The 22,899-nt window shown below is 49.7% G+C and overlaps 1 protein-coding gene across 1 annotated transcript; it reads left to right on the top strand.

Annotated features, from left to right (window-relative positions):
- The first annotated feature begins 247 nt into the window (after positions 1 to 247).
- Positions 248 to 5,948, top strand: PRRG3 (proline rich and Gla domain 3). The gene is made up of 4 exons (XM_003800935.1): positions 248 to 265; positions 3,216 to 3,253; positions 4,355 to 4,515; positions 4,869 to 5,948. Exons 2-4 carry the CDS (start codon positions 3,247 to 3,249, stop codon positions 5,394 to 5,396), a joined length of 696 nt encoding a protein of 231 aa, XP_003800983.1. The 5' UTR covers positions 248 to 265; positions 3,216 to 3,246; the 3' UTR covers positions 5,397 to 5,948.
- The last annotated feature ends 16,951 nt before the right edge of the window (positions 5,949 to 22,899 follow it).

Raw genomic sequence — 22,899 nt, 5'->3', positions numbered from 1 at the left:
GCCCCTCCGGCCCAGCTTGCGGGCCCGCTCTCCCAACCCCCTCGGCCCGCTCTCTTCGCCCCCACCCCTCCTTCAACTCCTCAGCCCAGCGGCCCGGCGGCCCGGTGCACGGGGCAGCGCGACGATCGCGGCCTGGCGATCCGGGCACGGCGGTCGTGGCGGGCGAGGCGCGGGGCGCGAGGCCAGACCTGGCGCGGCGGGGTGCGGGGGGCGGGCAGCGGAGCAGCCCCCAGAGGATAACAGGGGCAGGCAGGGGGGTGCCGAGGTAATGGGCAGGGCCTGGGCGCCCGGCTGCGAGGGGCGGGGGCTTCAGGCGCACTTCGGCCCTGGCGGGGAGAGCCACAGGGCATCCGGGGCCGCGGGAGGGCAGCGGGGCGGGGTGGGTGGGAGGGAGGAGATCGCTGGGCTGGGCTGGGGGGCTTGGCCGACGGGGAGCAGGTGGGCGGGGACAGGGGCCCTGTTGGAAGAGGCGCAGCGCGAGGTGGCGGGCTGCGTGCGCAAACAGGGCGGCCGCCTCCTGGGCCCGGAGAACGGTGAGGCCGCTGGGGTTGGTCGCCCCAGCCCCGAGGGCATGGTTCGGTGTCCAGGGCAGCCGAGCTGGGCTCGGGGCACTGTTTGGGAGGTGGGGATCTGGAAGCTTGACCGAGCCAGGGCGTTGAGGGTCTTGAGCAGCACCGGAGAAGTGTTGTTGGGCCAGATGCAGGAATTCCTGGGTAGGGCGCTGGTGTCAGGCCAAGGTGGGAGAGGACAGGCACTCTCAGGGCTGGCATGAGTGAAAGTGGACAAGGGGGCCCCAGAGTTTGAGTTTGAGCCTAATTTGGGAGTTGCCATGTCACTGGGTGGGTCCATGAGTCATGAGATTTGGAGATCACAGAACCCTTTCCTGGCGATCAGTTCTGAGTGACAGAAATAAAGAGGGATAGGGTTCGAATAAGTGGTTTGGAGGCCATGCTTTGGGACCCTAGGTGCCCTGGTGGCCACCAGGCTTCATGCTAGGGATTTGGAGAGCAGTGCCCCAGAGTACTGTAATTCAGAAGCTTCAGGCTGGGGTGGGGTTAAGGAAGGTCTTTGTGGTGGCCAGTTCCCGGCCTTCCTTCCTTTCCAAGCTGCCAGGATTCAGCTGTGTTCCTGTGGGGAGTGGGTTAAAAATTCCTTCAGCCTACAATCAGCTATACAGTAGCCACCAGGGGCAGGAGGGACATACATTCGTGACTGCAGCATCACATTCTCTGTCGTGGAGCCTTCACGCTTGCTTCCTCACTGTTGCCATAGTAACTGCCTATTGCTGGTGTATTTATAGGGGAAGAAGAAGGCTCTAAACCTGGGGGTAGGGGAAGGCCTCATGGCAGGCCGCAGGAGCAGTGATGGTGGCCACAGAACTGTCAGTGGAGCTGTTTAGGGGACTTCCTGGCTCATTTGAAGCCTAAAAATGAACTAATGCCTTTAGCAAGTGTGTCAGGATAACGTGCATTTGGGTCTACGACAGGTGCGAGTGTGCATGCACCAAAGTTGTGTGTTTGTGACAAAAAGTGACTATATGTAAGCTATTATGTAACTTCCCCACATGAAAATTAAAGGAGAAAACAGTAATTTTCTTCAATAAGCATCAAATTTTTTCTCTTTCTTTATTAGTAAAGCCTTTACTCATTCTTTTCAAACCAGATACAACACCTCCATTTTTCTTCAATCCAAAAACATGTACGTCCTCACTAAGAGAACCTTAGAGAGCCATGATGGAAGTAGAATTTTGAATACTATTGCATCTTTGCTCTGATAAACATTGAGGCCAATTTTGTCACTGTGCAGGCCTGTCTGTTGACAAACTCCCATGTTGATAGTTTGCTGTGGGGTTCAAAAGAGAATGCCTCTTGATATGGTGTTTCCACAGCTAAATGTTAGCTTTGTTGTTTCTCCTTTAGTTTTAAATTTATGGTTTATAGCCTGCCTGTTTGCTAGAAGGATGAGAGGACATACATGCACAATAAGATTCTGCAAACAGACATGTGAAATTGCATACCACATCATAGGAGAGATGCAGATTTGCTTAGCAGCTGGGCTTCTCGGGCTTGCCTGGTGGTGTTAACACCCAGGCAAGAGGGGAGCACTATGGGTTACACTGTGCCCATGTCTTGCATCCAGCCCATCATAAAACCAGAGCTTCTGCCTGAGGAAGGGAGCAGTGGGGTGATTGCTCCCAGATGTGGACAGCTCGGCTAATGCCCTGAAATATGTATGTGAGTGGGTGTGTATGCTGCAGAGAGGGGCGGGAGGAGCCGTGTGCTGTGTCCATGGCACATGTACTGGCTGAGTAGCCTTTCCCAGGAGGAAGGCTTTTGGATAATAGCTCACATTAGAGGCATCTTCTACTTAGTATCTTAGTGGTGATCATCTAAATCCATGTCTTGGTACCCTTATCTGTGGTGGTCTTCAATGCAAAGAGAGGAGAGATACCTGGTTCCAGAAGATTCCAGGTATCTGCTTCCATGTGAGATGAAGATGAGCACAGCAGGTTGTCCAGGTTTGGGCCTAATAGACGTGCCCAAGGATGTGAAGAATACAGTCGTGTTGTGCATGGAGGAACTGACTTGCAGAATATGTGTTCATAGAAGGCTCCTGTAAGCCAGTCCCAACCAGGCTGTGGCTTTTGAGATGGTTGCTGTTGCTGCCTTAAGCTTTGTTTTCAGGAGAACATGCTTGTCATTAGAGGTATCTGTGACTCACCATGGTTATCAGAATTAGTTACCAATTAAGGTCCTGCCTCTGTCCCTATCCATTTGCTTAACCTTGCTTGAGTCCCCACACCACTGGGATTCATTTACTCATCTCTCTCTGAGGATCTTTCCATTTGGAAAGTGCAAACATTCACTGAGGAGAGCTGGAAGGAGGAGCCTCAGCCTGTAGAGTTATCCTTTTTTAAAGAAAAGGGTCAACCCTCAGGTCTCTTGAATGCCCCAGATATGTTTTGGGGGAAATAGCTGAAAGGTTTCCTTTGCGCTCTGCTTGGTCTTGAGTGTCTCCAGGGAAGAGCCTGGGGGAAGAATGAACAACAGTGGGAGCTGTAAGTGGCTGGATAGATGGTGGTCAGCAAACAGGATACCATTTGAACCTTTTGACCAGGCCAGGAGTGCGAGGGAGGTTACATCCCAGGGACAAGAGGGTGCCCTGTAGATATCTGGGAGTGATTTCACCACAACTTTGCTTTTCTCCTTTGCCAGGCAATTGAGCCCCTGGAGCTGAGGAAGCATCATGGCAGGTGAGTTTTTCCAGGCCCAGGCAGAGTGATAGAGGGCCATGCCCAGCAGGCCAAGGGAGAGGCGCATGTCCATCCTTCAAGTCCTTCCCATCTTAACTGTCATTATCCACTTGGCCAAGCAGCAGCTTTGGCCATCTCAACTCTAGTCCCGTCCTGGAGCACTTGCTCACCTGTGGATGTGCCCCTGTGTAGGCTGCTGCCAGAGATACCTGAGTGACAGGGCTGGGGCCTGTCTGCCCGCAAACCTGGACACCAAGGGCAGTTGCCTGATATGGGCACTAGGAAGGCCCACCTCTGGGTGAACACCAAGAGCATGTGTCACCTCTTCATTCATCCTCCCAAATCTTAGCTCAGGCTTATGTGAGTGCATAGTTCATGCCATGCTCATTAGCCAGGTGAGAGCTAGTCTCTCCCTCTGCAGTATGGAGATATGGCTGGCATGCAAAGGCATTTTTGCAGGAAGGGTCTATGCCCACTTTCCAAAGGCTGAGACTCCCCATCTAGACCCTTCTACCTCCCCTTCTCAGAGGCACACTCAGGTTTATGTGTGCCCAGTCTCCTAATCCAACCCAGCCTATCTTCTTACTAGATTGCCTTGAGCAAGACTCCGGCTTCCAGGTGATCTAGAAGCATAGGTGGCAAGTCCAGGTGGAAGGATGCCACCCTGATAGTGTTTTATGGCATTGTTTTACATGAGTGGCACCAGCATCAGTTTCAAAGCAGAATACATTGTCATGACAAAGGCTCCAAATTTCTGTTTCCAAGGTGTTGCAGGTCCTGGGAGTTTATTCACTGATGACCACCATACTCAGCATCCCTATTCTTTTCCTGCTCCTGTGTGTCTTACTTGGTTCCCATAGTCCTCCATATAACCAGGGGCCTGGGCCTAGTTATCACAGGAATGTGATAGAGCCACAGGAGGCAGTCCTTCCATCTCTTTTACCAAGGGCCCACGTGTGCCCTGGTTGAGAGCCTAGAGGCTTGTCTGCTCACTTTGCCTTGTTCCCTCCAGGATGGTGCTTGAGTCCCTGGACTGAGCCTGGGTGGCAGGAGCCCCAGGCACCTCCCCATTCCAGGTCTCAGTGCGGGCTCTCTTTTCAGTGTTTCTGGAAGCCAAGAATGCACACTCGGTCCTGAAACGATTCCCTCGTGCCAATGAGTTCCTGGAGGAGCTGCGGCAAGGCACCATCGAGCGAGAGTGCATGGAGGAAATCTGCAGCTACGAGGAGGTCAAGGAGGTGTTTGAAAACAAAGAGCAAACGGCACGTACCACCCTGGGGACTGGTGCGAGCAGCCCTGGTGTCTCAGAGGAATCAGGAGCAAGGAAGAAAAGCCCCCTAACCTAAGGCGTGCCTATGCGGCCGTAGAGGGACACAGAAAATGTCCTTATAGTCCCAGCAGCTGACTCCTGGGGGGACCACTTACTTGGGAGCACTGTTCTTTGCCTTTGGTGCATTCCATAGCCTCCCTGTTAGCCCTCTGAGGCCAGGCAGATGGGGAAGGGTAGGAAGCAGCCACAGACTTTTCCCAACATGGCACCAGCCTTGCTGAATTCAGGCTTCTGAGGCCCACTAAGAATGTGAACTTCTAGTAAGTGGCACCTCTTTTTTTGCAGATGGAGTTCTGGAAGGGGTACCCAAATGCCGTCTACTCAGTGCGAGACCCCTCACAGAGCTCAGATGCCATGTACGTGGTGGTGCCCCTTCTGGGGGTGGCATTGCTGATTGTCATCGCCTTGTTCATCATCTGGAGGTGCCAGCTGCAGAAAGCAACCCGTCATCACCCCTCCTATGCTCAGAACCGGTACCTAGCCAGTCGCGCAGGGCACAGCCTCCCCCGGGTCATGGTGTACCGGGGAACTGTGCATAGCCAGGGAGAGTCCTCTGGGCACCGTGAGGCAGGGAGCAACCCCCAGGTGGTGCTGGGGCCCAATCGGGGGGGCAGAACCACAGTCCGGCTTGAGAGCACCCTCTACCTCCCTGAACTCTCCCTTTCCAGACTATCCAGTGCCACCCCTCCCCCCTCCTATGAGGAGGTGACTGCTCCCCAGGAGAGCAGCAGTGAGGAGGCCAGTGTCTCTTACAGTGACCCACCCCCAAAGTACGAGGAGATAGTGGCCGCCAACCCTGGCGCCGACAAGTAGTGGGATGTGTGTCTCATCCTGTGTGAATGCCTCTCCTATTTTCTTTTTAACTTTTTAAAGACTGTGCCACCACAAAACAGCCTTAGTCTCCTTGTTGCCAAATAATTCCCTAACCGTGGAGTATTAGGAAGTCAGTTGTCAGAGACAGGTGGAGAGGGTTAGGTAGGGAGCATTTATGGTCCAAGTCCACTGGGAAGCCACAATGGCCACAGTGTCCAGCTCTTCCAAATGCTCTCCCAAACCCCCACCATCCTGTCCTCCTGTAAGGGACTGGCTTCTCTTATGCCAAAGGAATCCCCCTGTTGAATTGATTGTGGCCAGGATGGCCACAGGCCCAGTCACCCAGGCTGTGGGGCTGGCTGGAGGCCTGTCTGTGTCTGGAATCCTATGTCACAGAGGTTAGGGAGAGAAGCCAGCCCTCCAGCACCCCTCTTACAAGACAGTTCTGTGCTTTCTGTCCTTGCTTACATTTTGAGGTCGGGGACAAGGATTGAGCAACAAACAAAATTTTAATAGTAATGGCAAGCAAACAAATTATGAGTACAATAGAACAAAACTCTAGAACCTGGGCCATTAATTGGAGGCCTGAGGAAATCCATCGCACAGATCTGTGACATTCCCTTCCCCCAGCACCCTTCCCTGAACTCCTGGAAGGAGGATGGGGTGTGTGAAGTATAAGGGGCAGGGTTTGGGTGGCAGAGCTACTTTCTCCATATTTACCAAGGGGCCCAATGTGACTTTGCCTCCCCCAGACCTTGGCCCTTCAGGTGTGTGTACCAGCCATGCTGAAACCACTACCTGCTGGCATGAGCCCACTTACAGCCCTGGAGCTCTCTGCAATGGGGACACTGATGCTCCTGGCCCTGCCTCTGCAGCCCATGGCCTTCCAATGGGCTGAGAAGAGCTGAAATTTTCTCCTTGTGAAGTTGATGATAAAACCCTGAGTGAGTTTGGCCTACTTGGCACTGTGCTCCCTGGCTTTGAACTTTTAGGATACTTCCCTTTTTGTGAGTAGGTGCATCGACATTGAACTTCAGATGGATGATTTCTCCTTAAGGATGGTCCCTACCTGGTAGAAGATCCTAAAGTGTCCCTTTTAAACATTCTTCATGAGGGAACCCATGATCTGGGGTCAAAGGCCCATCTGGAGTTTGTTCTGCTAGCCTGTTTTCTGTGAGGCTTTGGACAGCAGTGGGACAGAGGTGACCTGCCCTTTAACTAACAGTGACTGTGCAAAAGATTCTGTTGACACCACCTCCCCCCACTCCCCTGTCCACCCTTCTGGCCTCAGTGGCAAACCATTTTTCCTCTGTGGTGCTTTTAAAAATGTAGCAAATTTTTGTGTGGTCCAATAGAGTGCACAGCCTAGGTCCGTCAGCAACCACAGTAGTTTAAAACCCATTCAGTCGACAGCTTCTTTCTGTCTAAACAGCTCCTCAAGGCAGACATTGGGACTCAGTCCTTGAATGCAGCCCTGCCTTGAGGCCCCAGGGGAATTCTGGAGGCCCCTCCAGGCCTGGGGACTTGATCCAATCTGTGTTTCTAGTCAAGAGGCTCTTGTTCTGATCCCAGTGAGGCCACCAGCTTGGACAGCTTGTTTGAGCCTGTGGCTAGAATTCTCTACCCTCCCCCTGCCTCACAGGCCCATGGAAGGTGTTATGTGGTTGAGGCACCAAGAAGCCAGGGAGGTTAGTCATTAGGAAGATTCTTCTGGAAATCTGTTGGTTGTTAAGACCAGTCTCAGCAGAGGCCCTCAGATGCCTCTGATTTGGAATCTCCACCTCGGGAGTAAATGACCTGCCAGTTGACTCTTTCTGTCCCCTCTCCCCTCCTCTGCAGAGTTACTAGAGATGCTGACCAGGTGGCATTCCACCTTTCTTTCCTTCCTTTTTCCTTCTCCTGGGCTTCTAGCACTATACTCCTTTCCTTCCTCACAAAGGGATTTTCGGCCTATAAGGCTCCTACTTTTTCCCATTAGACACTGGGGCCCATTCCATTCGGCCATGTTGGAGAAGCTGGGGCCAGCCCCGGCTCTCTCAGTATTCTTTCAAGCAGATGCCCAAGCGTGACCTGGTAGCTGCTGAGAAGCTACCCCAATGCGTCTGCTTCCCATTTAGCACAGAACCAGGCACGGCCCCACTGATCAGAGCCAAGAAATGCCCGCTGCCTTTGGCATTTGTTGCACCCTTCCCTGCCAAGCCTCCCAATAGCTTGAGGCTGGGTGGTGGTGGGAGACAGTGGAAGCCTGGGGACTAGCCCAGGGAGGGCAGCTCATGTCCTTCAGGGGCTGGGGACAAACAACAGGGAGAGCCAGAGGCAGTTCCTTAAGACCCATGGTCTTCAGTGCAGGTGCTTCATAGTGTCCTTCAGGGTGGGGCTGTGCCACAGTGTCTGGCGGGTTTGCCGCATCCTCTAGGAAGCAGGCTGGACAGCACACAATCGGCGTCACTTCTTGAGGTGCACCCTTGGCTTGTACGAATGCCCTGTACATATCTTTTCAAACTGTGTCTTCGTATGGCTGTGGATTTGATACAATTCTAACTCTCCAGTAGCCACATTTCTGTTGTTTTTGGACTTTGTGTGTATGTGTGTGAACACGTGTGCACGTTGCCTTTTCTCATTGCTTATCTGAGACAATAGCCGTGTGCGGCTATAATTGTACCAGGAGGGAATCCAGTCTGGAGGGAGGAATGCCCCCTCCTGAGGCTGGGCACCTGATGACAGGGCCCTGAGCAAGGAAAGCTAAGATTAGCTATTGGAGCACGCCCCCTCCCTCCGCCAAAGTCGCCACCTTCTGACCCCTCACAAAAGGCTTTGGGAGAAGACACGCAGCTCCATTCTGTGGCCCAGCTCACATGCCCTTTTGGCATGGTGCCCTCCACTGGGCTCCTGTTCTCTGGGCGTCAGCAGCTGAAAGAAATCTGAGCCCTCCTGGGCGTTTTTTTTTTTTTTTCTTTTTGTGGAAAGATGTGTGACTATTGACTTTGGGTATGGTGGGGCTAGTTATTTAGATATTTTTCATTAAAAAAAAAAAAAGAAAAGGCTTTAAAAAATTCCTTGAAATAAGATTCACTTGTTTTCAACCAAAAACTTTTTAAGATTTTTTAAAAACAAGAATCAAAATCCTGTCCCTTCCCTGCTCCCCTTCGCCTTGGGTTTTCAAAATGAAAGCACAAGCGCAAGAGTGGGGCGCACAGGTGCCCAGCATGTGCACACCACACACACAGCTGCGTGGCGCCCTGGCTGAGGGACATGCGATGCTGAGCAGTGTGACCCAGGAGGCCAGGGGCCTCTTCTACCTGCCTATCCCACTGCCATTAGTGTGAATTCCTTAGGGTGCTTTGGAAAATAGGAATGTGCCTGACTTGGTGGGCATTGCCTTTTTGGTAGCCCGAGTGTGAGGAATTCAGGACGGGAAAGTGTCTTTTTGCTAACTAGTTGGAGCCAGATGCTTCCCCTCTCCCACTTGGATGGAGATTCCCAACCCCCAGCCAGAGTTGATCTTTTGACAACCAAATAGCATCCCAGGAGAAGAGAAACAAATCAGCACTGCTTCTAGATTGTTCTTTGGTGAGAGAGAGATAGATATCATGGAGAGAGGCTCTCTCACTCACACAGGCTCTGATTTGTAGGAAGAAGAGTGTGCTGTCTCCTGTGTACTCTCATAGGCAAGGCTGAGATGGAGAGCTTGGCGGCAAAGCCGCCTGTCTAGGCCACTTTTCAGATTGACAAGTAATGAAGCTCCATTTCAGGATTTCACTGACTCTGAAACAAGCACATCCTCCCCCACTGCACTCTACTAATACTAATCACTATAATTAGCTAATTTAAAAGTACTGTAATCAGACTGCTGGCAACTACAGTAAAAGCCCATTAATTTGAAGCCCACTAATTCAAAACTTAGAGAAAACCACAACTTAAGATAATTCACAGTAGCTGGGATTCTTGCTATATAAAAAACATTCTTCCCTTTAGTCCATTTTCAGGGTCTTCTGTGTATGAGGAATCCAGTTTAAAATGAGTCCTTTTCTCAATTAAAAGGCTCTAGACATTAAGGATCCCTTCACCGTGCCTTTCGCTTTGGGGTTCAGCACTTCTTGTACGTTTGGGTTGATCTTTTGTTCTCTCTCTGTTGAGGGGATGGTGGGTATCGCAGCCTTTCACTCTACTCCTTTACTTCTCCTGTGATAACATACTTAGTGACCTAGACTGTAGTTTAAAGTACGACATGTTATGCATCCTTCTAAATATTGTGTATAGCAGATGCTTCGCTATCGGACTGGCTGCTCCCATCATTTGCCCCCAATGTTCCAACTTCGGGAGCTTTGCCTTTCACAGGCTGTGGATGGCAAGTGTCTCTCTAGCAAGAATTTCTCTGACAATGATCTCCAAACAGCACACCCCCGCCTCACAGTTGTCTCACTGTGCTGACATCTGACCGCTGAACAGTGCCTGCCCCCCGGCTGCCCTCAGCCTGAGCATTAGCACAGACCTTCAGGATAGGACAAATCTCCAGCTGCTTTTGCCTCCCAGTCGTCTCCCCTTACAAATACCACTTTCCCAGGCCTGAACACACATGCTACTTCCCTCCGTAATTGTGAATTTGTGACAGTGGAAACCCTGATATGTGCAATTGAGCTTATAGAAATGAGTACTGTGAAATGGATCAATTTGGTACCACTTTAAACTGTGCTGTATTCCTGTGTTGACCCTTGTCAGCATTGAGTAATATGTCAGCATTTCACTGGAGCCTGGGGGCACCAAACAAACTTGCTTCTGATTTCTTTGCGCTTTATCTCTCTTTTTAAAATTGTTGAGTTTAGCTGTTAAATTTTGTCTCTTTCTGTAAAAGAAAATAATGAATTATAATAAAGAGCAAATGATATCCACTTAAACCCTGTCCATGTCATCCTTCCTGAATCCCTGCTAACTTCCAAGCTCCCATTGGCTATGGATGGTTGGGGCAATCTTGTTTATCCAAAGGTCAGACTGCCCAAACCAGTTTAGAAGCAGGAAGCAGAGATTTCCTGGGTCCTAAAGTTTGTCCTTGTGATATGTAAGATGATCTCCTGACCCATCCCCTGAATGAAGTTAGTAAGATCTGTCACAATTCACTGTTAGCAACTTCCCTGTCACCTGATCCTTGGTTACTGACAAAGGTGTCCCTTACTAGAAGGATGCCTTTCTTGATTTCAGGGCTGGGGGAGGGGTGAAAGGGACAGATACTCAGGCTTTGCCCTGGCCGAGCTTTTGGAATTCTGAGGTTGGCAAGCATCAGGGATAGTTCCAAGGGCACTGATGCCTCGGTCTCTGGACAGAGGAAATTGGTCTTAGCCCCAAAGGCTCCCAGATGTTGGTGCGGAGAGATACGCCACGAGAAGTCACTGGCACAGCTTCTGCCAATCCCAGTAATGAAAGTAATCCATGCTTTCATAGGGAAAGCCCTGGCAGTGGTGGGACAATGGCAGTGAAATTTGTGGCCTCCCTGGAGGATTGAATGTGGAGGCTAAATTCCGAGAATGGCAGCCAAAGGCCTTGGCTTTCATTCTTGTCCCAGGCTGCGAAGTGAAATGAAGACTCTTCAAGCAGACACCGGCACACGGAAGGGGTTGTGTCCTTGTTAATGGACAAGGACCCAAACTCTGTAAAATAAAAGTGGTTTATTCTGAGCTGAATGTGTGTGACTGGCCAGGAGCCCATGGCCTCAAGAGGCCCTGAGACAATGTGCCCACAGTAGCAGGGTTGCAGTTTCATTTTATACATTCAGGGAGACAAGAATTACTCCTTAGAGCCTAAGTCAATACCTGGAAGGCATACATTGGTTTGACCCAAACAGCTGTGACATCTCTAAGATTACAGATGGATTTAAAGAATCTTTGATTTGTAATTGATTAAAAGATTAAGCTGTGTCTAAAGGCTTGGAACTTAAGAAAAGGATATGTGTTAATCAAGCCATTGGACATTTTCCTAAACTCCAGTAACCTGCCTAGTTGACCTCCAGATGTGCTTGAGCTTTGTCTTGCATAGCCTCAGGCTATTCATGAGCTGCAAAGAGCATCTCCAAGAAGGGAGGGGGCATGATGAGGCATCTCTGGCCGGCAACTTAGCTGTAGGGTATTTCTGGGGTCCCCTTGGCCAAGGAGTCCAATTCGGTCAGCTGAGGGGTTGACATTCTTCACGTTCTGAACATGGGCTTTGAACTTTAGGCTCTTTTGCAAGGGACAAGCATTCTAGGTAGTGACTTCGCGTCTCAGGTGAGTCCATCCAAAGAAGAAAATACATTAGAGATGCCCCAGGCTTCCAAAGTCCTCCTTGGACACTGGCCACGGGACTGGGCCTCCCTTGCTTGTTCACGGCTGTACCATATGACCACAGGTGCCGGGGTCAAGGCATTTGAATTGCTTGTGCAGGGTGAGGGCAATACAGGGTCAGGGACTTAATGGGGTGGTGGTGGGAGGAGATGGTCCCACCCCCAGTCTTTCCCCAGTCCCTGCTTGAGATAGAAAATCAGGTGAGAGGCAGAGCCTGTGATTCAGGGCTGGGGCTTGGGAATGTGGGGCTTTCTCACCCTTTCCCTGCCCCCACCCCCATCCTGCATCCCTGCTACCTCCTCCTGGCAGCTGGCCTGAGCCACACAAAATGAAGGGATGGAAGGACAGCAGGGAGGCCCCAAGACCTGTGTTTATAAGTGATCATAGCACTGAGTGTACACCAGGCTCTGAATGAGCATTGACTGAGACAATCTTCCCAAGAAATCTGTGATTTGGGTTTATAACCCACCCTACTTTATAACAGAGGGAAGCAAAGCCCATATGTCATTTGGCTGAGGGCCCACGGGGAGGACGTGTGGGCCCCATCACGTGAATCCAGGTGATTGCATATAGCACTACTGGTCTCCAGAAGGGTCACTTTGCTTTTGTTTGCATATTGACTGTCCGTCCCTCCACTGTCCCCTCTTCCTCTCCCTGCCTGACTGTTAACCCCATAAGGGCAAAGACTGTGTCTAACTTTTCTTACCACTTCTTCCCCAGAGCACAGCACAGTGCCTGGATGGCAGTAACTATTTGCCAATATTCTCCATGTGTTAGTTTGCTTGGGTTGCCATGACAAAGGACTGCAGGCTCAGGAGCTGAAACCACAGAAAAATACTGTCTCATAGTTCCAAAGAGCAAGCTGTGTGAGGTCAAGGAGTTAGAAGAGTGAATTTCTTTTGAGGATTGTCCCCTTGGCTTATAGATGGATGTCTTCTCCCCCTGTCTTCACAATGTCACCCCTCTGTTCTTATCTGTATCCTAATTTTCTCTTTCCCTAAGGACATGGTCGTCGCCCTAATGACCTCATTTCACCTTAATTAGTTCTTTGAAGTTCCTATCTCCAAATACAGTCTCATCCTATTGAGATCCTAAGGGTTAGAGCTTCAACCTCTCTATTCATATTCAATATGAATTCTGAGGGGATGACATCCAGCCCAGGATGCTCCACTCATGGCAAAGGGAGTCTCTGCTGTTCTTGCCCCAATCTGAGCACACCATACACACTCCAGAAAACTTGGGGAGTGGACACATGACTTCTCTGAGATGCTGGCAAAAACAAGGGCACCTTGTCAGTCTCAAACAAGGCCCAGAGCAGTTTCTTCTCTGCCACATCTACACAGACCTAGGGCAGCTGCCACATGTCCCATAGGACAGGTGGGATTGGGAGAGGAGGAGCAGGACTCAGAATGGATTTCCCAGGGTCCCTCTGTGGGAAGTGATGTGAGAGGCCAAGGCCTGAATAATAGACAGAATGTGCCTTACAATTTTTTTTTTCCTAGATAAAGCCGTGTTGTTTGGGGAAATCACAAGACTGGCAGCCCCAATATGGTGACTTTCAACAGTTTATCTGAAGAGCTCAAACTGTGTGATGGATTCAGTTTCTCCAGGATTTATGTTCTATAAAAACAGAGACTGGATAACTCTTCATGTCAGCCTGTTTTCACTTAATCACAGGAGCTCAGTGGGTGGGCCAGTTGGTGGTGGCACCCCTGGGTCCTGGGGCTGACAGGGCATACAGGGGTGGAAATTCCTGCCTCAAGCCAAGCTTCTGGCCGCCCGGAGGTCTAGGCACAGCTGGCCAGGGGCCATAGCACATATAATGAACTTTATGCTAGAGAAAGTCCAGGAGACTGGGTGTGGGGGCTTCCAGAGAAAGCCTTCCCGAGGAAGCCATGGCCAACCAAAGAGAAGTCTAAGCAGAAATCATCCAGGCAAAGAGCATAGGAGACAAGCAAGGAGGGCAGAGGTACATAGTGGAGAGAGGCCTGGAGTCCAGCAAGCCCATCTGGTTTGTAAGGAAACAGGAAGACAGGGTAGCATGAAGGGAAGATGTGTGAGATGAGTTGGCAAGGTGGAGGGAGGCCAGCCATGCAGGGCCTTCCAGGCCACACTCAGAACTGTAGTCTTTACCCTGGGGATGATGGGAGCACTGAGGGGGTACCTTAAGGAGAGAGAAGACATTGCCAGACATGCTCTCCCTGCCCTATAGACAATGGGCTACAGGGGCTCAAGAATCAGAGAGCTTAGAGAGCTCAGGCCATTGCAGCTGTCCAGGCAAGAGATGGAGATGGGATGGAATTAGGCTCAGGAAGGAGGGCAGAGAGAGAGAGCTAGATTGTTAAGAAAGTGTTTGTTCAAACTTGGTACACAGTGGAGTATCTGATTTTTTAAAATGCAGATCCTCGAACTTCATCAGCAGAGTTTGATTCCTTGAGTCCACAATGAGGCAAGGCACAATCTGCAATGTCACCAAATTACCCAGTTGATTCTTCTGCCAGGGTCCTTTGCATCACACTGGAAGAACACTGAATTCTACATTTAGGAGGCTGAATTGTGCATGGTGACCAGGTCGGGAAGGGGTGGGAAGGAATCCCAGATGGCTGTCAGGTTTTAGGACTCAGTATTAGAGTACATGATGCAGCTATTCCCTGGGAAGGGTCATACTGGAGGAGGAGCAGATTTAAAGAAGACCACAGGGGTGAGTCGACTAATGGAGTGTGAGGTGTGGAGTGTGTTCTAGTGGAGCTGAGGAGGGAGGCCTCCTGGGCTGGAGCAGGAGGGGCAAGGGCTATTCAAGTTACCAAAAGACATTAGTGAAGTCTTGAGTTTGGACCCAGTGGCACAGGAGGGAGACCAGACAGAGAAGAGGAAAATGGCAGGAGTGTGGGGCCTTGAAAATAGAACGAACAGAGTGTGCGTGGAAGGAGAGAGTGGACAATGGTGTGAAATGCTTCCAGTAAGTCAGGAAGAGGACCAAGAAGTGAATTCACTGGATGACACTGTCATTGGTGACAATGACAAGGGCAGTTTTAGTTCAGTGGCAGCTGAGGAAGGCAGCTAGAGTGAGCAGGGGGATGCCTGGAGGCAGAAACAGGGAAATAGTGTGCGTGGCAGAGGCAACCCTTTCCAGAAGTTGAGAAAGGGCAGTAGCACGAGACAAGGCATCAGGAATGGGTTCTTTTGTTGTGTTCATTATATTCAGATCATCCTGATTCAACAGCTGTTTGGTGACCTCCCGGTATGTGTCTAGGCAGAGTTCTAAGCACAGAGCTGTCCTCACAGACCTGGTGCAGAAAAGATGCAAAGATGTTGAAATGCAGAAGAGAATCACCCCAGTGCGGAGGAGAAGCTGGAGAGCCAGGAGAAGATGACATCATGGGTAGAGCTGGGGCAGGGCCCCCAGCATGGGCAAGGCCAGGCCTAGGCCTTGGGAACTGAGTCCCATCCTATGATCCCTCCCGTATGCCAGGCACTGAGAGGCCAAGCGAATCTCTTAGGGTCATATCACTAAAAAGTGAGGCTCCAGGGCTGACCCTGCTCAGCTGAGGCCGGCCAGGAAGATGGCAGATGGCACTGTCAGCAGGGCGTTGAGGCACATACTGTCTGCTAGCCTCTGTTGCCTAGGAGCAAAGGACAGGTCAGAGGGGAATAAGGATTGGAGTATGTTCTCTGACACTCCCTTGAGCCAGCACCTCCCTGGGACCTCCTCCTTGTCTGGCGAGGACCTTGGAGTGTTGTCCTGACCACTGTGGTTTGCCACTGAATCAGGGAACTGGTCAGATTCCACCTCAAGGTGCCCACTTGAGGTTTTCCTTCTGTAAAGTGGGGGCACGTCAGGAGGGTTCCCTGCTTTGCTCCCAGGAGTGCTTGTCATTAGCTTTTAGGTCTGTCAGGACCACTTCTCACCTCTCCTCTTCTCTAGCCCGCAGGCACACATGCTGCTGGTGCTTCCAAATGGCCTGTGTCTGAGACTTAGCACCACTTTCTCAGCCTCCTTGTCATGGTTGGCCCTTTTCCTCTGGTCTCTGGTTTTGCTGATTTTCACATACACATCACATTCCAGTCGCTGGGCATGAAAACAATTGAAAGCAGATGGACTTGGATCTAAGGACTCATCACATGGCTGAGGTAGAGGGCTCTGTGAGGTCACCTTATCCAGCCCCCCTCCTCTGGATCAAGAAAGAGGCTCCAAGATTCCCTGGACACAGGAGCAAAGTGCCCAGGCCTCTCATTTGGGGACGGGGTGATGCGCGGCTGGCCGCTGGACTACTGTTGGGATGATAGGCAGGTGAGCAAACTCCTCTGGGTTTCTGAACTTGCTGCCAACTTTGGAGGGAAGGATTCCTGGAGCAGCAGAGAGAAAAGGAAAAGGAAGGAGCGCAAAGCCGCTCCGGTTCCCACACCGGGGCAGTCAAGCAGGAACCATCACCCTAAACTCTTGGCAGCTCCACCTGAGTGGCTGATACAGCCTCTCATTCCAAGGGGAGCCTTTAGGCATTGTTCTGAAGGGACCCAGAGGTGCAGTGTGATGGCCTCTGGTCCCTAAGTCCCAATGATTGGGTTGTTTGGGAACCACGTGGCATCTCAGCAACTGTGGTCCTGCCTGCCGGTTTTAAGCCAAAGCTGTGGCTCCCTCAGTGCCTTTACACCCATATGCTGGAGATGGTCTTTCCCTATCCCCAAGACTGCCTGAAAATTTCCATCCAATTCCACTGCAGGGAAAGTGTTTTACCAACCCAAGGCCCTTTGGGAGGGAGTGGGTGTAGAGGGTACAGGTGCCAAGGGCAACCCCCTCAGGTCGGTCAAGCTCTAGCGAGTAGCCACCATGTGCCCAGACAGGCAGGGTGTGGCAGGATTAAAGACATTACCACCACAGAAACAACGCCCTGCTACTGTCCCCACAGACCCAAGGACTCCCCTCCCACCTGTTTGTGCCTATCTGCCCACTACAGCATGAGCTCCACGAGCACAGGGATCTTGCCGCCCTCCCCAGTGCCTAGCAGGTGGTCAGTCTGGATTCAAGACAGCCATGCTGAATGAGAGGAGCCCACGTTTGGAGACAGAGAACCAGAGTTCAAGGTGGCCCTGTCCCCATGGAGGGTGGGTCCTAAAAGCTGCCCCAGATAGTCCCACCACTTTCTATTCCCCTTTCTCTGCTCACAAGGTGGCCTTCCTCCCACAGACCAACTACAGTTCCTGCAGTTTGATCCTGTGTCCATCTGTCCTTCCTGTCTCTTAAGGAGAGGAAGGGCAGCTGCAAGTCACTGCTAGTCCCCATTCCCCTTCCTCTCTAGCTGGGGGAGGGCCCTGGAGCTCCAGGATGACCTCAATACCAACCGCTTCCAGGAGCAGGAAGGAGAATTGTTTACAGGTCTATGAGATAATTTATTAACAATCTGAGAGGGAGCTTCCAACTGCCTGGGAGATCCGGGCAGGCTCACACACTTGGTTTAGTGCTCCAAGCAAGGCCAGGATGCAGGAGATCATCATACCCAGTGGCTTTTGTACTTCCCTTCAAGATGATTGATTGGAATGACCTCTTACATAGAGCAAAACCTCTCTGGAAAAAGAGAGGCTGAGCTCTGCCTTGACACCTAGGCATCCCTCAATGTCCCTCTCTGAAACCATGAAACACAGCTTGAAACTGTGTTTTAGGTCAATCTTTCATGTGAAGATGGGAAACTGAAGCTCAGAGCAGGGCAAGCAACTTGCCTAAAATGCCCCAATGGCAGAACTAGGAGTCACTTAAAGGTGTGCTGGCCTTGGGCCTGGGTTCCTGCCATCTCCCATTGCTGCTTTCAAGCAGACCACAGGCCAGCCTGGAGTCTGAGCAGAGTCTTCTGCTGGCTGAACAGCAGGCAGAGAGACAGATGCAAGGACAGACCAGCAGATGAGCAGCCTGAGTTAGACACATGCTCCATGGGCAGCTGGATGCAAAACTTGGATGCAATTAAGTGGGTTTGTTTGGTCCCCAGTGTGTGCGGGTGTCTGTGCTCATGATCACTTTAGGGGAAAAGATGATATGTTTTCTTTGGAGATGCTTGCCTTAAAGGGAGGGAGAGCTTTCACCCCATCCTTTTCTGTTAATAAAATAGCTCTTATTTTAATAAAGATCCAAGCCCTCCAGCAGATAGTTCACAGGAATGAAATACAGAAGATCAATAAACATGAAAAATCTCTCAGGTTTATTCATAATTAAAGCAATATAAATTAAAGCAACAATGAGATAGATATCATTTTTCACCCATCAGGGTGATGCCTTTTCAAACTGTATAACATCTTGCGTTGACAAGGCTGGGAAGAAACAAGCATATTCTCCCTTTTGGTGGGGTCCCACCCTGTGCAGCCTCTTCAGAGGGTACTTTGACAATATCGGTCAGTGTGGGCTAAAATCCAATTCCCCTTCTAGGCACTTGCTCCACAGAAACGTTTCCATGTGTGTGCAAAGAGGCATGTGTAGGAGCGCTCAGTGCTGCGCCACTCATAAAAGCCGAAAGCTCTAGGCAGCCCCATGTTCATGAGCAGATGGGGCGGGGGGATAGGCAGCTACGGAAAATGCTGTGCTGTGTGCAAGGGAAAGGAACTAGATCTGGTCTGACATGGGAATGCCCCTGACTCCTCGGCACACTGCTCACTTACAAAGGTAAGTTGCAGAACAGCGTGTACCTCAGATGTAAGATCTCATTTGTGTAAAACACTGAACACTGCAAATGTATTAAGCCACATGTGTTCTGGACCCCTCCTTCCTCTTCCCAGAAACATCTGTCAAGTCTCTTGGTGAGCAGAGCCTTCCACTGGGGTTTAGGTCTCTGCAGCCCATCCTGCACACTCCACCATGGCCACGGGTCATCTTCCTGGACCCAGGCAATACGGAAGATCTGGAAGATCTGGAAGTTCACCCTGCATCCTGCATGCTCTACCCCAGTGTTTTGCAACTGTTTTTAATCCCATGCCACACTTGAACCTATTGCCAAACTTCTGTGGCACATTTAAAAGAGTAAAAAATAAAAAGAACATACTTATTGTACTTTGAAATGCTTTTGAAAATAATTTAATTGATGATATTTAAAAATTTCTGTGGCACACCTAAGGTCCTCTCATGGCACACCGGCTGAAAATCACTACTCTAGTCCTTGAGACACCTGAGGTTAACACACCAGACAGTGAAGGCTTTTCTGAATGGTTGGAGTGGACGTTTAGGGCCATTTCAGAAGGAAATTATGATGTAGACTATAATTATTAAAAGGTCGGCATGGAAGACATGCTAAGAGACAAGCTCACGGGCACACAGCAAATGCTGCCTCTCACTTCCTTGGCACCCAATCCAAAAAAGGCAGGCGCACTAAGGGAGTCAGATGCCTCAGTTTCTGTGTGACATTGAGGGCCTGGGAATCAGGAAGGAAGTCTCCCCCTCCTCTGCTTGGCCACCAGGGGGCAGTGCCTCTAAGCGCACCCGGGTCCAGGGCCCAAGTACCCAGGAAGCCCTAGCAGGTCAAAGCCAGTTGATAGCCAGAGAGGAATGTGGTCTGAGGTCAGTACCTCAAGGCCCTGTGGTGAGCCAGCTCCCCCACCTCTCTGCTAACTCTGAGATTTTCTCACAATCTAGCCTCCCTGTAAGGAGGAGACTGAGAGTTCCACTGTCCACGTGGAAGACTGAGGCCCAAAGAAGGGAAAGACTGGCCCAAGGTCAAATCTTGAGGTCCTGCCGAGATGAGAGTGCCAGATAAAATACAGACTTTACTGTTGGCCTTTTTATCTTGCGTGTTACACAAATTTAAGTTTGCCATTTTTAATTGTATTTTTTATGAAGTTTTTTCAGTTTAAAATCTTACACACCAGCATGAGTTGTATTTTATACATTTTGGATTTCTTTATAAATTGCTGTGGTTTTTAGTGCACTTAATATTAGCTTGCTTAATACACACTTTTAGTCAAGTAGAACAAAACTATTAGAAGAGGCGTTTACGCATAGATTGCAGCAGTAATTAGTGCGTAAACTGTTGTGAATACACATCTCTCCTGTATATGTGTGAAAATTCAGTGGCCGTATGTTCATCATAATAAAAATATACCAACTACAGCCATCCAGATGACTAAATTGGAACTTTTCTTTTGCATGTATATAATGTCAAATTGTCAGCATGAGAAAAGTGACAGATGTTATTTTTGTATTTTTAAAAACTAATCTGTTGTATATGAAGTTTTTTACCTCTTTTGTACAGATCAGATTTTACACTCACATAGGTAGGAATATTTACAGTTGTAAACTATGAATAGTTCAGTGTTCAACCGAGCACTATGACAAAGCAGTACAATTTCTGTGACGGGAATAGTGAAGGAACAGTCTTCTTGCTTTGCCTTGAAAGTGTCATCAATTTGTAGTGTTAGCATTAACTCTGCGACGTGTGTGTAGGTACATTTTATAGAAGGACAGACTAAAATCATACACAGCACACCTTCAAAACCTTGGGGGAGGTGGGATTAAGTACAGGCACATTTGGCTTACAGTAAATGAACTGATTTTTATTAACTGCATTTGCCTGCATAAAATGCTAATATGTTTACAGACAACCTGGCCACCCTCATAGTTATGATGGAAGTATTTCTCAAAAAATGATAACATCTTTACTTTTAACATATTTCTGGAATCAGCTGTTGGGTTTCAAATTTTGGCTAATCAGGATTCCAGGTGATCAACAAACAACATAGGAACCACTTTTGAATGAAACTGATTGTCTTTGAAATTGACTGTCTTACTCAGTTTAAGTAATCTCTCTGAATTTTAAAATAACATGCTGCTTATGACCGAATTAGATATTTAATGTATCAATTAAGTGTTGGAAAAAATCTTTGCACCATAGAACAGAAATACCTAAAGATGACATGTTGAATGTTAACGGGCATTTTCACAGGGTTGACTTGATTCTTAGTGGAGACGTTAGGGAATGGTTAATACAAATGAATGAAATAAGCAACTAAATGAGATCTAAGAATTAGCCCTTGGATTAAAATTTGTTCTTATAAATCCTGTCAATAAAAATAAATTAAAAAAAATATAGGCTGTCCAGTTAAATTTTGAACATCAGATCAACCATGAGTCTTTTATAGTGTAAGTATCTCCCAGAGGTTTCATGGAGAATACTTAAACTCCAAAATTATTTGTTGTGTACCTGACATTCAAATGTACTCGTCCCTGGTATTTTGATTAGTTTAATCTGGCAACCATGGCCAAGCAAAGCCCATGCCTCCTGTTTCCCAGGCTTCTGTCCCACTGAGCACAAGCAGCAGTGTCTCTGCTCCTAAGGTGGCCCTCCAGGAAGCTCAAATTTCATTGCAGCTGCTCTGATGGAGCTGGGAAGGCCTTCTTTAGGGGCCTCCAGGAATGTAGGCAGGCCCAGCATCAGCTTTGCTCCTGGGAAACTCAGTGGAACAGGTGGGGAGAGCAGGGCAGGCTGCACTGCCCCCTTAGTCCTGGCTTCTCCCTTTCCTCTTCCTTTGCTTGCTCCTTTTCTTCTTTCCTCCCCTCCTTCCTCCCCTTTCTCCCACCTGGCCCTAGCTGTGTTCTGTCTACAAATGGCCTCCCCTTCCCCCAGGGTCTCTGGGGCTAAGCCTTGCATTGAGGGTTCACAACTGGTAGTTATAGCAATCAGGGTTCTCCAGAACCATAGGATGTATATGTGTATGTACGGAGGTCTGACAGTTAAGTCCGTGAACTGATCCTAGAAAAAGTGCTACATACCTCATTGCTGAATATCACTATGGTCACCTTCAAAGTTCTTCCTCCTAGTCCACCCTTCAAAGCAACTTGGAACTCTTTTTCTGGGGTTACCATCGGAGCTGTCATTGTATGAGGTTGTATATTTAAGTTCATGAACTTGCCATTGTGCACGTATGTTTGCAGCTTTGTATGAACAACTTGATAAGGGTTCATAACATGTCTATAAGTGTCTCACAGCTGTGTCAGCGTGTGCTGGTGCCTTGCTGAGTGGCCTTATTTATTGTTGTTGTATGTTTTTGTGTGTTGTACAATAACATCTCTGACGGCAATTCTAGAAAAAAGTTCTAAAATTGCTGTGAAGGGTGGACTAGGCACTGGTGTTGGTGCGTAGTGTCCCAAGGGGAGGACTTGACAGTGACTGTAGTGATATTCCCCAAGGATGTGTGTATATGCACATGCACACATATGTAGAGACTGATTTTTAAGGAACTGTCTCACATGATCATGGGGCTGGCAAGTCTTCAGTCTGCAGGTTAGGCCAGCAGGCTAGAGACTCAGGCAGGGGCTGGGGCTGCTGTCCTGAGGCAGAATTTCCTCTTTTCAGGGAAGCCTTAGTCTTTGCTCTCAAGACCTCTAGACTGGTTGGCTGAAGCCCGGCCGCATTATCTAGGATTAGTGATCTTAAAGTCCGCTGACTGTAGATGCCACCCCAGTTGCCAGATACCTCCACAGCCATATCTACACTAGGGTTCAGTGGAGTTGCTCGGGACTATGGCTGGCCCAGGTGACACTGGAACCCACCCATCACAGTGATTGAATCCGTAGGGAAACTGAGGGGAAACTGAGGGTTACAGTGGCTGCAGGACGATCCCTCCTCTTCTGCCCTTCCCTCCCTTGATTCTCAAGGTTCCTGCCCAGACAAACCCAGGTCAGAAAAAAGGCCTCCTCCATGCCTGGGGACTCTGGACTCAGGGAGACAGGCTGTGCTCTGCAGAGAATCCCTTCTGATGAGGTTGTGTGGCCTGAATTTAGGACCAGAGCTGGCCTTGCAGCAGCCATGACAGGCCTGGGACGTAACCTTGCTTTGGCTGCTATTTGACTCGTAGTCCCTGTGCTAGTTTCTGCCTGTCCTCAGAAATGATAGAGATTGGACCCCACCTTCCCCCAACAGGCTAAGTCCAGGGATCTGTGTGTGAGAGAATTTCTCACAGGCAAAAGCTCTGAGCTGTATCTCTTTTCCCAAGTTGCTTACAGAGTAGCAGGAGAGAAGGCCACAAAGCAGCCAACAAGATACAGCAGGAACGGAAGGTGCTGAGTCCAAGGCCTGAGCCCAGAAAGGGAGTCTGGCTCCACCCCCTTGTGCGGCTATAACTTCTTCGAGCTCCTGCGCCTCAAAGAGGAGATTTTCCAAGTGTCTCTACTGTGACTGTACCCTTGAGGTTCTCACCTTACAAGCGTCAAGCTGGCGGGG

The sequence above is a fragment of the Otolemur garnettii genome, unplaced genomic scaffold (assembly GCF_000181295.1).
Source record: "Otolemur garnettii isolate 467f Iridium unplaced genomic scaffold, OtoGar3 scaffold00190, whole genome shotgun sequence".
Classification (NCBI taxonomy): Eukaryota; Metazoa; Chordata; class Mammalia; order Primates; family Galagidae; genus Otolemur; species Otolemur garnettii.
The sequence above is the reverse complement of the archived record's forward strand: the minus strand, read 5'-3'. Positions and strand labels throughout refer to the sequence as shown.

Coding starts and splice junctions, on each gene's coding strand:
- PRRG3 (XM_003800935.1), top strand. Junction 4,516..4,868: donor TTGAAAACAAAGAGCAAACG/GCACGTACCACC, acceptor CTTTTTTTGCAG/ATGGAGTTCTGGAAGGGGTA.